The sequence below is a fragment of the Rhinolophus sinicus genome, linkage group LG10 (assembly GCF_036562045.2).
Source record: "Rhinolophus sinicus isolate RSC01 linkage group LG10, ASM3656204v1, whole genome shotgun sequence".
NCBI classification, from domain to species: Eukaryota; Metazoa; Chordata; class Mammalia; order Chiroptera; family Rhinolophidae; genus Rhinolophus; species Rhinolophus sinicus.
This window is the reverse complement of record NC_133759.1, coordinates 39,979,321-39,991,564: the sequence shown is the minus strand read 5'-3', so window position 1 is coordinate 39,991,564 and position 12,244 is coordinate 39,979,321. Positions and strand designations below refer to the sequence as shown.

The window sequence follows — 12,244 nt, the reverse complement described above, 5'->3', positions numbered from 1 at the left end:
AGATAAGTAAGTGGACAAAGCAGGACGAGGAACAGCACGCATGGCATGCTCCCTATTGTGTAAAAAGGGATGGATGCATTGTGCTTGAACATGCACAGACTATTTTTGGCAGGGCATACAAGATGCGGTTGTGTCACTGCAGGTGGGGAAAGGGAGCCGTTGGTGAATGTAATGTGCACATATCACCTTTATACAAATTATTTTAAATTGTAGAAAATGTTTGTAATGAACTATGCAGACATTCTAGGAATGGAATGAATATATCTCATCCATCAGGGGTTGTCATAACAGAGTCTGATGCGGGCTTGGGGCCAAAGGGTCCGGCGTCCTTTCCAAGAACATCTCAATGATAGCCATGGAGACCAGAGTCTGTGGGTCCATCTGAACCCCTTTTTGAGGGGACCCTGTTGAAAGGACCCTCCACCAGTCCCTTTCTTGTCAGATCCCAGTGGTCTCAGCCACAAAGCAGCAGACCGGGGTCTTTTGGGCCTTCCCCATGCTGCAGGGGGGTGCTCAGTAAACTATAGAGTGCTATGCCCCAGAGGGACGGCCATGGTGCACTGTTCCTCATTGGTGCCAGGAGACTGCACAAGTTACCCCAAATCCGGCCACAACTCCCCAACATTGTCACCACCCGCCAGGCCCCCACACACCAGGGCTCCGTCAGCAGCCTCCTCACTGGTCTTTCTCACCCCAGTCGGTTCACGTTAATCTTTCAATACCCAAGTCAGGTCACCCCTCCTCTGCTCCACATCCTCCCATGGCTCCCACCTACCAGGCCAACAAGGCCCTCCCGACTTGCCCCACTCTTTTTGGCCTCCCTGACTAAGTGACCAAATATCATTCAGACCCAGACACCTTATAATGCTGGGAACTACAGGTGTAAATGGGACATGTGTAGGACAAGCTGTTTGCACAGTGAGTGGTCCCCTCTTGAACCTCATCCCCCCACATGGTCGCTTCACTTCCTCCGTTAGCCACATGGGCTTCTGGAATGTTCCCAGAATAGCTGGAGCATTCTCTTGCCTCAGGATCTTTGAAGTAACTGTTCCCTGGGCCACTCATTACATGACATGCCACGCCTTCTTTGGATCTCTGTTCAAATGCCACTTTCCTGGCACTTATATAAAAAGCATCCCTGGTCACTCTCTTTCCTCTGCCCTGGCTTTATTTTCCATCATTTATCATCACTTTTCTATTATAATTTTATTTGTGTTATCTGTTTCATCTCTGTCTGTCCTACTAAAATGACATCGCCATGGAGGCAGGGCCTATGTCTTGATCACTGCTGGATCCAGGATAGTGCCCAGCACATAGTAGGTGCTCAATAGACATTAGTTGAGTAAATTAATTATACCCATTTGGTTGATGGGGACACTGAGGCTCAGAGAAGTTCAGGAATTAACCTGAAATTATCCAGATAAAAGTCAACCCTTGGCCTGGTTCCAGCCACCTATGTGCCAGTTCCTATGCTACCCTTCACGAGGTGCCCCAGCATCCCAGACTTCCCTGTATCTCTCATACAGAGAGAGGAGATGCAGAGGTGAGCTGCATTCTTGTCCAAGAATAGTAATGATTCATTCCAGGGTGGGATCCAAAAAAGAATTGCTTGGATGTCTGTTTTGAGTCGGCCACCCCGCTGCCGTCCAGCCAGCACTCAGAGATGTAAATACGTCCTCCGAGTGGGCCAAATCGTTTCCTTTTGACTGCCGGCCAGCCATTTATTGGCGATGGCTCTTCCCTAGAGACTGGTGGAAGCAACAATTATAAAAGAGCCCGTCCGCCCTGAGCATGGGGCCGCACAAGGCTTTCTCCCCCGCCTCCCCCTTCCAGCTGCAAGGGAAGATTGGCTGAGCAGGGCTTGTTTGCAAATATGACTCATTTCTTTGATTCTAATAAAGTCTAATGATACATGCTGAGCTCCCTGGGGGCTCTGGAGAAACCGGGGAGGAAGGCATGGCTCCAGCCTGATGGAGGGCATTCGGCCAGATCTGGCCCCGCCTGTCTTCCAGGGCTGGGGGTGAAGCAGGACCCTCGGGACAGAGGTGACCCCAGAGCAGGATGAGCAGGACAAAGTTGACCAGGGGCAAGAAGCTCTGCTTCCCCATCACAGAGCGACTCAGAGTTAAAAGATAAAGCCAGCATGTAATGATTGTCTCCAGAGCCCAGGTGGCTTTCATGGGGATCTGGTAAAGGGCATCTCACCAGCTCCTGCTGAGAACGGCACTTTAGTGTTGCAGACGGGGTGGGCATGAGGAATCCAGGCCAAGAGAAGACCCCATGCGTAAGCTGAGAGTGGGGTCACACACATAGGGCATGATGTTACCTGTGACCGTGGGTTTGCCCTGGACTTACAGCTTGTGGGGACACCAATCCTGGAGGTGATGTCCACTGTCTGAGACCACGGCTGGGAACTCTGCTATGTCTAGCTGCCTGTGTAACCTTGGGCAAGTCACTTACCCGCTCTGGTCATCAGTGTTCTACCTAATTAGCTATGCCCAGAGGCCCTGTCTTAGCTCTTGAACACTCAAGCCAGGCTGTGAGGTCTTGGGACCATGCTATCTCCAAGTTTTGGAGAGGTGAAGTGACAGCACTGAGGTGATGCAGCTGGGACATGTGGGAGCCAGAGTCAGTCTCCCTGCACTAAAGAATGGAAGCGTCACCCACTGCTGTCTACTATATCCTCTTGTAAAACTGGAGCAGGGCAGGGATGGTCCACAAGTTCCTTCCCTGTCCAGGGCCAGGTGGGAGTCTCAGCTCCCATGGTGCCTCAACCTGATTCCCAGGGAGCTCCTGAGCACCCATTAGCATCGTTTGCAGAAGGGAAGGACAGCTCAGGGACCTATCTATCGGGTGCAGGTATGAGAAGTGAAGGGAAATAATGACAGGGATTGGGCTTCAGCTCGAGGGGAATGGACATCGGCCTTTGAGAGATCCTCATTGCTCTGCAGCCCAATGGGGCACCAGCCAGTGATACCTCAGTAATGTCCCAGTGGGCATTTCTCGATGAAAACCCTGGAGCTAGTCACTGCAGAGCTGGTTGCTATTTTCAAGGGAAATTATATAAGCTAAGTTTCACCCCAAAGGGAACGGAGATTTACTGATGACTGAGCCCACTGAGGCCCTGTATACAGTCGTTGCCTAATACAGGTCCCAGCCTCTCTTCCACCAGAGTGTTCCTTAAGCAATGTCCAGAAATCACAGATTCATTCAATCACATCAACCCCCTTCTCATGTACCTCGCATGGCTCCCCTTCCTGGAGCACAAAGCTTACAGGCTAACATTCGAGCCCTCAGTCCTTCTCACCGGCCTCATGTACCCTATGCTCTGGCCAAACCAATGACGTGCTGTTCCCAAACACTTGTGTGCTTTCAGGATGCATGGGATGTTCCTTCTGCCCACAATGACTTTTCTCTCTCCTTTCAGCCTAGTGAGCTCCTACTCATCCCTCAAAGTCAAGCTCACATGGCCCCTCCATTTTCGGGTGGGAGAAACTTGCTGTTCCATGCTACACAGCCCAGGGGACGCAGACATGAATTAATGCGAAGGATCGGCACTCAGTGAACCCTTACTGTGCTGAAACACTTCAAATCCTCGCGGGCTGTGTGAGATCACCGCGTGGGAAAAGCCATGAGGATTCTGAGTTGAGAAATGACATATTTGGATTCCCAGCTGATTGCAGAGATGCAAGGGTAAAGCGGGGAGAGCAATGAGAGGCCAGTGCTGGGGTCTGGGAGCGTGATGACGGGGGTCCCAAGGGGGGGGAAAGGGGGTTGCAGTGTAAGTGGGGAGGGTGGTCAGACTCTGGATATACTTTAAAGGGAGAGCCAAGAGGACCTGTGAATCGAATGTGGGATTTGAGGTAGAAAGGAGTTTGGGAAGATTCCTAGACAGTTTCCCTAGGGGCTCTGCAAAGATGACCTGAAAGGGTAGAGGTAAGTCCCTACCACGATGCTTATGAGAGTCAGTCACTCCACGTTAGCTTTCTTCATTTCCCCTCTTTCATGCCCAAGAGAAGGGAAGGCTCTTGAAGGCAGGCGGCTGGACCCTTCTCACCCATGGGGCCTGGCTCAGGGCTGCACTGAGCGGAATGCCCCGGCCCCACTCGTTGGCTTTAGCCTCTCTGATCACACGGGCGGCAGGCCTGGTCCTCTTGCCCAAGCCTGCTTTCCATCCTCCTCCTCTATGGAGAGGAGAACCTCAGTCCTCCACAGGGTTCTAGAAAGAGGGCACGTTATTTGTGGATGTTCAGGTGGGACTCACAGAGCTTTGCTAGAACCCAGGAGGAGGGGGTGCGAAGGCTGAAGCGGGAAGTGAGCACTGGGCAGACGGCCAGCACTCTGCGGACTGAGCAAGTCCATCTGGATCATGTGGGGCTTGGGAAGGTGCCTGCAGGACCAGGAAGTTCGCAATGATAAACACTGTCTTAATGCCTTCCGGGCCAGGAAGGGAGCTGAGGCACTCAGAAAGGAGAGTCTGGAAGGCAGGACACCTAGAATCCCCCAGTAGGGCCGTCTCGGGGATAGGCAGGGGAGAAGGCATGGGTGAGGACTGGACAGCCGGAGGACTTCATCCTTACATGAGCTCCTTCTCAAGAATGCTCAGGCCTAAGATGGCAGGGAGACAAGCAAAGACGACGGCCCTTTTGCAAAAGGGGGGACCATATGGGCATTTGACAGGGGGCCATTCTTAGTCCACCTGAAGGCCAAAGGCTGCTGGGGAGCAGTTTTACCCATTATGAGGTCACTAAATCATGATGGCCCATATTTATTATGCAGGTTCTCAGGGCTGGCCATGCATGATCTCCTTAAGTTAGGGCAACCCTACAACCTGGGAGGGCGATACTGTGATCTCTCCAGGTACAGGTGAGGACACAGGCCCAGAGAAGTAAAGGCACCTGCCCAGGCTAAAAGTGGCCGAGTGAGGGTTCAAAGCCAGGCAGTCAATCCATGCCCGAGACAATGAGGCCTCAGCAGGCACCCGAGGGGCTGGTCGAGTGCCAGTGTCCTGGGTGGGGCAGGCCCTGGGCGATCAGGCTGTGCCAGGAACGGCAGAGCAGACAGGGCTGTGGTCTCGGGCCCCATTCAAGTGAGAAGAATGAAGTGCCTGCATGTCATTGTCTGTAAACACAGCTCTCCACAGGGTGGGGAGCTGAGGGGGTGATGAATGTGCTTGTAATGCCCTCTTTGTCTGCCAGTGGAAAATATGTGCACATATAGAGCCCCGGCCCCAGTCCAAGTAGCCCCAGGGACCTGGGAGCATACACAGAAAGGTCCACGTGTCATGACAGGGACACGCACCACCAGAGTACGGGCTGACCGACCTTGCCTATGATTTCCCAGCTCTAGATTTCCAAAAGCATAGCTGGGACCAACCAGCCTGTTCCTGGGCCAGGTCTAAGAGGTCCGGGGAGACACCTTGGAAACAGCAAAGCTACACACAGAACAGAGGGAGTATCACCTCCTGATAATTAGGGGCTAACCCACTTCCGGAACAGTAGTCCCTATCCCTGCCTCTCAAGCTCCATGCAAGGCCTTATCTCAGATCAAGGGGGTCCCACATTTAATAGCTCATGAAGAACAAGGAAAGCAATGCATGAATATATTTTTGATTGGCCTCCAAGCACTGTGTTAGAAGGATTTCCCCATATAGTAGCTAAGAGATACCCAGATTTCAAGCCCCTCCACATTCTGCCTTTCTGGTGTTCGTCGTGTGTATATACTCCTGACTATATTATGGTAAACTGTAAAAATGTCCGTAATTCTCCACTCCTCTCATAGAGAGACAGAATCTATTTCCCCACCTCTTAAATCTGGGTTAGTCTTGTGGCTTTCTTTGGCCAGTGGGACATTAATGGAAATGATGCAAGCAGAGGCTTGAAAAGTGTTCCCGCACTGGAAGTTTCCCGTTTGTTGTTTTGGAATGCCAAGCTGCCTGTGAATAGGCCCAGGCTAGCCTGCTGGGTAATAAGACAATATGGACTCTAGCACCCTACCCAATAGCCAGCTAATTCCCAGGAAAACTACCCTGAAGCCCTATAGCTAACCTACCCCTCAGGGAGCCCAACAAAGACCAAAAAAACTGCCCAGCCAAGTTCAGCCCAAACTGCCAATCAGCAGAACCTTAAACCAAATAAATAGTTGTTGTTTAAAGCCACTGAGTTTGGGCATGGTTGTTATATAGCAAAAGCTGACCGATACATAATTTTCATTCTATCTATTTACCTTTTCACTTGAGTAACTACTTCAGCTTCATATTGCATTTTTCTCTGTGCAATAAGAGGTTTGATATGCTAACTATATCATTTTCAGACAATGTAAGTACATATACCTGCCTTTGTGAAATAATCCTCATAGAGATCCCATGGGTGTATAGGAACGATTCCTTCCCCTCATTTGACAGTTAAAGAAACTGAGGCTCAGAAAGGGGCAGAAACTTGCTGAAGGTCAAACAGCCAGTAAAATGGCAGAACTGGGATTCGATTCCAGGCCTGTCTGAGACCAAAGACATGGATTTATCTCCGAATCTGTATCCACCTTCCCCCCACCAACCCCAAACCCATCCCAAGACAGTGACTCCCACATCCCTGGGGAGAAGATGAGGAGGTGGGCTCTCCTCTCTGCCCCCACCCACACCCTCCCTCCTTCCTTAGTGAGGCCAGTCTTACTCCCAGAACTCGGTGACAGGGGAGGTGAAGTTGCTGGTGTTGAGGGTGATCCACAGGCTCTTGTTCCTGCGCATAGTGTCCTCCATACAATAGGGTGTGTTCCAGGTGTGGTTGCAGTGTGCCCAGGGCAGCTCCGACTGAAAGGACTGGAATAGGTAGTATGTGGCCCAGGCCAGGATGATGATGTAGTATACATTCAGGAGGGACACGATCACGATGGAGGCATAGCCGATGCCTGTGGGGGTGCACAAGCAAGGTAAGCATCAGGAGGGAGGCCAGACCCTCCACGTACTCACATGGAAGGCTGTGGCATCCCCAGGCCTGGGGCCAGAATGGGCCCTTCAACATTGACCAGCAAATATTTGTAAAATGAATGGATAACTGGATGCATGGATAGGTGAAAGAATGGTTGGATAAATGGGATGCTTGGATGAATTGAAGAATGTGTGTAGGGGAATAGATCAATGAATAGATAGGTAGATGGATGGTTAGATGGACCGACAGATAGGTGAATGGGTAAATGTTGAATTGATGAATGGACATTTGATTTGTTGGATGGATGGATGGATGGATGGATGGATGGATGGATGGCTTGTGATTGGCTGGAAGGTTTGGTAGATGAATGGATGGATGAATAAGTAGATGGATAAATGGACAGATGATGGATGGATGGATAGACAGATGGGTAGTCTATACTGACTAGTTTAATGAAGAAAGGTTTGATGTATAAATGGATCGATGGATTTATATGGATGACAATGGACACACATCCTCCCATCCTTGCCAATTATAATCATAACGGTATTATCTTATGAATGCATACTCGGTATGAAGCATAGGATTTCACGTTATAATAATAATAAAGCTACCATTAATTTGGGGCTTACTATGTGTACAAAGCACTTTCACGGGACTATGTCATTTTATCTTCATAGTAACCCTATGAAGTAAGCATATTATTAATATTTCCATCTTATAGATGAGGCAATCGAGGCACAAAGAGATTGAATGACTTTCCCAAAGTCACAAGAGTTAGCAAGAGGAGGAAGAGGGACTCAGGTCCAGACCGAAAGGCTCCTGAATCTGAGTGCTTATCTTCTGCCTGATACTGCTAAGCAGCTGCTAGCTTCTCTATCCTTCAACAACCCAGACAGGGGGGAACAGCTGGCATGTACTGAGCAGTTACCGGGAGCAGCGTATCAGGTACTGGCTGCTACCTTTCGTCAGGCACTGTGTCAAGTGATTGCATGATGCTTCCATGTACCTGGCAAACAGCAGGTACTCAATAAAAATTTGCTGAACTAATGAATACCAGGCCCCAGGTGACCTTTGTCCCATACTCACCGGAGAACAAGGGGCAGATCTTTTCCCAGCAGGTGATGCCCCCTTCAGAGGTGTACTGGCCTATGATTACCTCCAGGAAAAACACAGGCAGGCCGCCCCCAAACAGGAAAATGAAATATGGTATGAGAAATGCACCTGCAGAGAGAACAAAGTGGGGTGAGGGTCAGACTGGGGCTGTCACAGGGGGCCAAGGCTGCAGCTGCTCACTCCCAAGCCCTCCCAACCAATGGAATCAGAGAGAATGAGTGAGGGACGCAAGGGACGTGAAGGGTAAAGGCCAAACTCTTGGACCTGGTTGAAAATTCTCCAGGCCCTGCCCACCTGGTCCAGCTGGCATCTCCTTTCCAGGTGCCCTCTCACCTTCTTCAAATCTACCAGGTGCTTTCAGCCTCTGAGCCTTTGGTTAAGCTGTGCCAACTGCCTGCCTGCCTTCCCCACATCATCCATCTGAATGAGGACTGCTCAGCCCTTCAGACCCATCTCAAACCTGACCTCCTTGTTGAAGGCTTCACCTGTCTGTCTCCAGACCTGCCCAAGGCAGGAGGCTGGGAAGAACTAGCTAGGAAGGGTGCGGTGATAAGAAGCAAAAGGCGGGGGGGGGGGCACCTCCAGCTGGGGTGGGAGCCAGGGGAGAAGTGAGGGGCAAAGAGTCGGGCGAGGGTTCCTACCTGGTATACACTAATGGCTTCAGCGGGTCCATAAACCCTTTGAAACTGTGGGCAACTTGAGTCTATGTGTATGTGCTTTCTTTTGGGGAGCGTCTAGGACACTCATCAAAGTCCGAAAGGCGCCTGAGACCTACAAAAAGTTAAGAAACCAGGCTCTAAGGCAGAATTTCCCGAAAGGTGTTTCTCCTAATGGCGGCAGTACGCGGCACGCCAATCTCTGCTGACAGATAAGCCCTTGATTGTGGGCAGGTCTCCCTACCCGGTTCTCTTCAAGCCCCTCTTCATAGCAAGAAAGTCCCTAGCGTGTGCTGCCGGATCTGAACACCTCCAACAAGAGAGGAATCTAGATCTTAGCCGTCAGCAGGTTAAAAAAAACAAAAAGACAAAACTCTAAAACCCAAACCAACCAAAGAGACCTTACATTTAAAAAATATTTTCATTGGGTAATGGTGGTCAAAAGTACAAACTTCCGTTGTAAGATAAATAAGTTCTGGGGATGGAATATACAGCATGGGGACTATAGTTAATAATACTATATTTGAAAGAGAGGAATTTTAAAAGTTCTCATGACCAGAAGGAAATGTGTAACTGTGAGGTGATAATGTTGACTAAACTTACTGTGGTGATCATTTGCACTACATACATATATCAAAGCATTATGCTATAGACCTGAAACTAATACAAGGTTGTATGTCAATTATACCTCAATAAAAACTAGAAAAAAATGTTTAAAAGAAAAAAAATATCTTCACTGTATTTATTTTCCTGGATACATTTCCATTATGGCAAATGATACTGGTTTTCCATTTATGAGGGGAAACAAAGCTTGCTTTTTTTTTTTCTTTTTTTTTTAAGGTTTATTTACTTTAAGTGTGTTTTTCCAGGACCCATCAGGTCTGAGTCAAGTAGTTGTTTCAATCTAGTTGTGGAGGGGGCAGCTCACAGTGGCCCATGTGGGGATTGAACCAGTAACTTTGTTGTTAAGAGCACCGCCCTCTAACCAACTGAGCTAACCGGCTGCCCCCACAAAGCTTGCTTTTGAACTGCATTTGGTTTAAGTTAGAAAAGCCAAAGCAAATGTTAGGAAAGATTTAAAGTAAGGAGGAGTTGGGAGGCACATAGATACCGGGGAATTTATGAAGGGGGTGTATGAGTGTCTGAGGTTTGAGAGACAAGGGCCTGGCCTCATCACCCCTCTTCAGAGATGGCAAACTGGGGGCTCAGAGAGGGTAAGGGATCTGCTCAAGGTAACACAGTAAGTCCCTGACAGAAGGCCACCTGATTCCTAGTCATGCTCCTCTCCTGATTCTGAGGTGGGGTGGAGGGGGGACAGGGTACAGCAGGCTGACCCGAGGACAAGGTGGGGACTAGGGAAAGCAGGGCACAAAAGGCCACCCTCACTCTGGCCCCACCCTCCTCCAGTACTCACTCTGCCCAGCTTAGACTCACCTCCACCATTTTTGTAGCAGAGGTATGGAAAACGCCAGACGTTGCCCAAGCCGACGAAGCCACCAGCCACGGAGAGCAAAAAGTCGATCTTGCTGGACCACTTCTCCCTCTGCGGGGGCTTCCCCTCAGCCTCATCCTCAGGCCGCGTGCCTGGGCTCTTCCCTGGGGATGGCTTAAGGATGTCCTTGTGGAAGTCCTTCAGACACTGCAGCTTCTCCTTGGTGGCCATCTCCTCCTCGTTTTCTATGGGGCACAAAGCACAACCCAATGCACGGTTGGTAAGGGGCAGCCTGTGTGTCTTCAACACAACCTCTCCCTTCTCACCTACAAGCCAGTTGACAGGGGGCCTTGTCCAGGCCTGTGGCAGGGGGCCTGCCATCCCCTCATCTGGCCACTGATCTGACAACATCTTGAGTGATTCAGACCCCCTCTAGGTAATCGGGTAACCCAATGATTCAGAAATTGACAGGTTCCATTCCTCAGGCAACTGCTGAACAGAAGCACCAGGGCGCCATGTTTGTCATCCTCGAATGTCAAATGTCACTCTGCACCTGCAGGCAGGTACGTATGAAGCCAGCCCAGCCCTGGCATACATCTCTACAAAATACGACTCACCCCAGGCACTTCTAAGGCACCTTCCAAATAACACCTGCCTGAATTTTCTAGAAATGAACAGATCACCTTTTCCAAATTTCGAATTTGCATAGAAAAGCGACAGCTCCCATTTTACTTGTGCTTCCAGCACAGTGCCTGGCGCATGGGAGGTGCCTGTTCCTGTTTAAAGAATGGATAAACATAAAACAAAAGAGGAACAGGGTTTCAGGCTGGAATGAAAACAACATTTGAAATGGGGTTTCCATCCAAGTATGGAAAATGGATGCTATCTTCACAATTCATTAACCAGTCCCATTTCTGCAGCATGAAAAATAAGGGATTTGCTCTAGTGAAGAATATGTGAGAAAGCCAGTTAATCTCCATATGCCCATTCTCTGGCTTGCTCTGAACCCCGTGTCATCCAGGCTCCCTTGTTCTCTGACTCCCTGTTGGGTTTGGCAATAGGAGACCCCAAGGAGGTCAAATTCCTTACCCCCCAGGAGCTGTTTATGGTCACTCTTAGCCCACCCCTGCTTGGCCCCCACTCTAGAGGACATCTGCCACCAGCCAGTGCAGAGCCCCTTCTTTCTGTACTTCCTCGGGTCCCTGAGTCCTCACTCTCCCTTGAGGATAAGAGTCTCATGAGTCCCAGCCAGAGGGAGAGGGTGCCTTCAAGGCTTTACCTCCATGTGACGGAGGGCCACGAAAGACAGACGAGCTGGGGGACCACAGCTTGTGGGCCTACCCACCCCTCTGAGCCTGTTACTTCACTTGCAGAATGAGAAGGATGATGGCTAAGGTGACTGACTCAGAGCCGAGCAGCCTGGGACACAACCTGTCTTCATGATCCAAATTGGTGGTCAACATTGAATATCAGATTTCAGAGAAAAGTCGAGATTTCCAGGTTCTGTTGAAAAACTGGAAGGTCGGTGAGCCACATTTGGCTCACACTGTTTTCGGTGACCGGCAGCTGGAGCAGATGCGGCCCTGTCACATGGCACACCCAGTCCAGCTTGCCACACGGCTCACAGGCCATCTCTAGTGGGCATCTGAGCCTGTCTTGTCAAAGTGCTTGGCACTACCTGAGAATGTCTCATTCATGTCCTTGCTTCCTTGTTAATGGTCTCCTCCTTGACCAGAGAAGCACCTCCAGGGGACAAGGACCTGCCTTGTCCACTGCTGTGTGCCCAGAGCCTGGTGCACAACAGATTGTGAGACAAGAACTGTTGAATAGATGGTTCCCAGAGCGGGATCTGCAAACAGCTGGTGCTACGTGCAAACCTCGGCCAGGCCACTTCCCAACCACAGGACTCAGCATGTCACTCAGCCTGCACTGCCTGGCCCAGAAGACGACCCAAGGCAGAGCAAGGTGAGAGCTGCCTGAGGACCTGGGGTGTGGAGGGGACGTGTTGGCCTGGCCCCAGCAGCCAGGCCCACAGGGGCCATGCTCTGAAGAGCAGAGGCACAAAAAAGCACAACAGAATCCCTGTTTCCCCCACGCCTCCTTCCTCTCCCTGGCTC

The 12,244-nt window shown here is 50.3% G+C and overlaps 1 protein-coding gene across 2 annotated transcripts in view; it reads right to left on the bottom strand.

The window, feature by feature from the left end:
* SLC6A6 (solute carrier family 6 member 6) overlaps positions 1-12,244 on the bottom strand; it is an 82,240-nt gene that overhangs the window by 31,865 nt on the left and 38,131 nt on the right. For both annotated transcript variants that reach the window (XM_019747061.2, XM_019747066.2), the window contains exons 3-5: positions 10,130-10,372; positions 8,013-8,147; positions 6,669-6,903 (exon numbers count right to left, since the gene is read on the bottom strand). In XM_019747061.2, coding sequence (XP_019602620.1) covers positions 6,669-6,903; positions 8,013-8,147; positions 10,130-10,358 — 599 coding nt within the window. In that variant the 5' untranslated portion in view covers positions 10,359-10,372. The remainder of the gene's footprint in view (positions 1-6,668; positions 6,904-8,012; positions 8,148-10,129; positions 10,373-12,244) is intronic.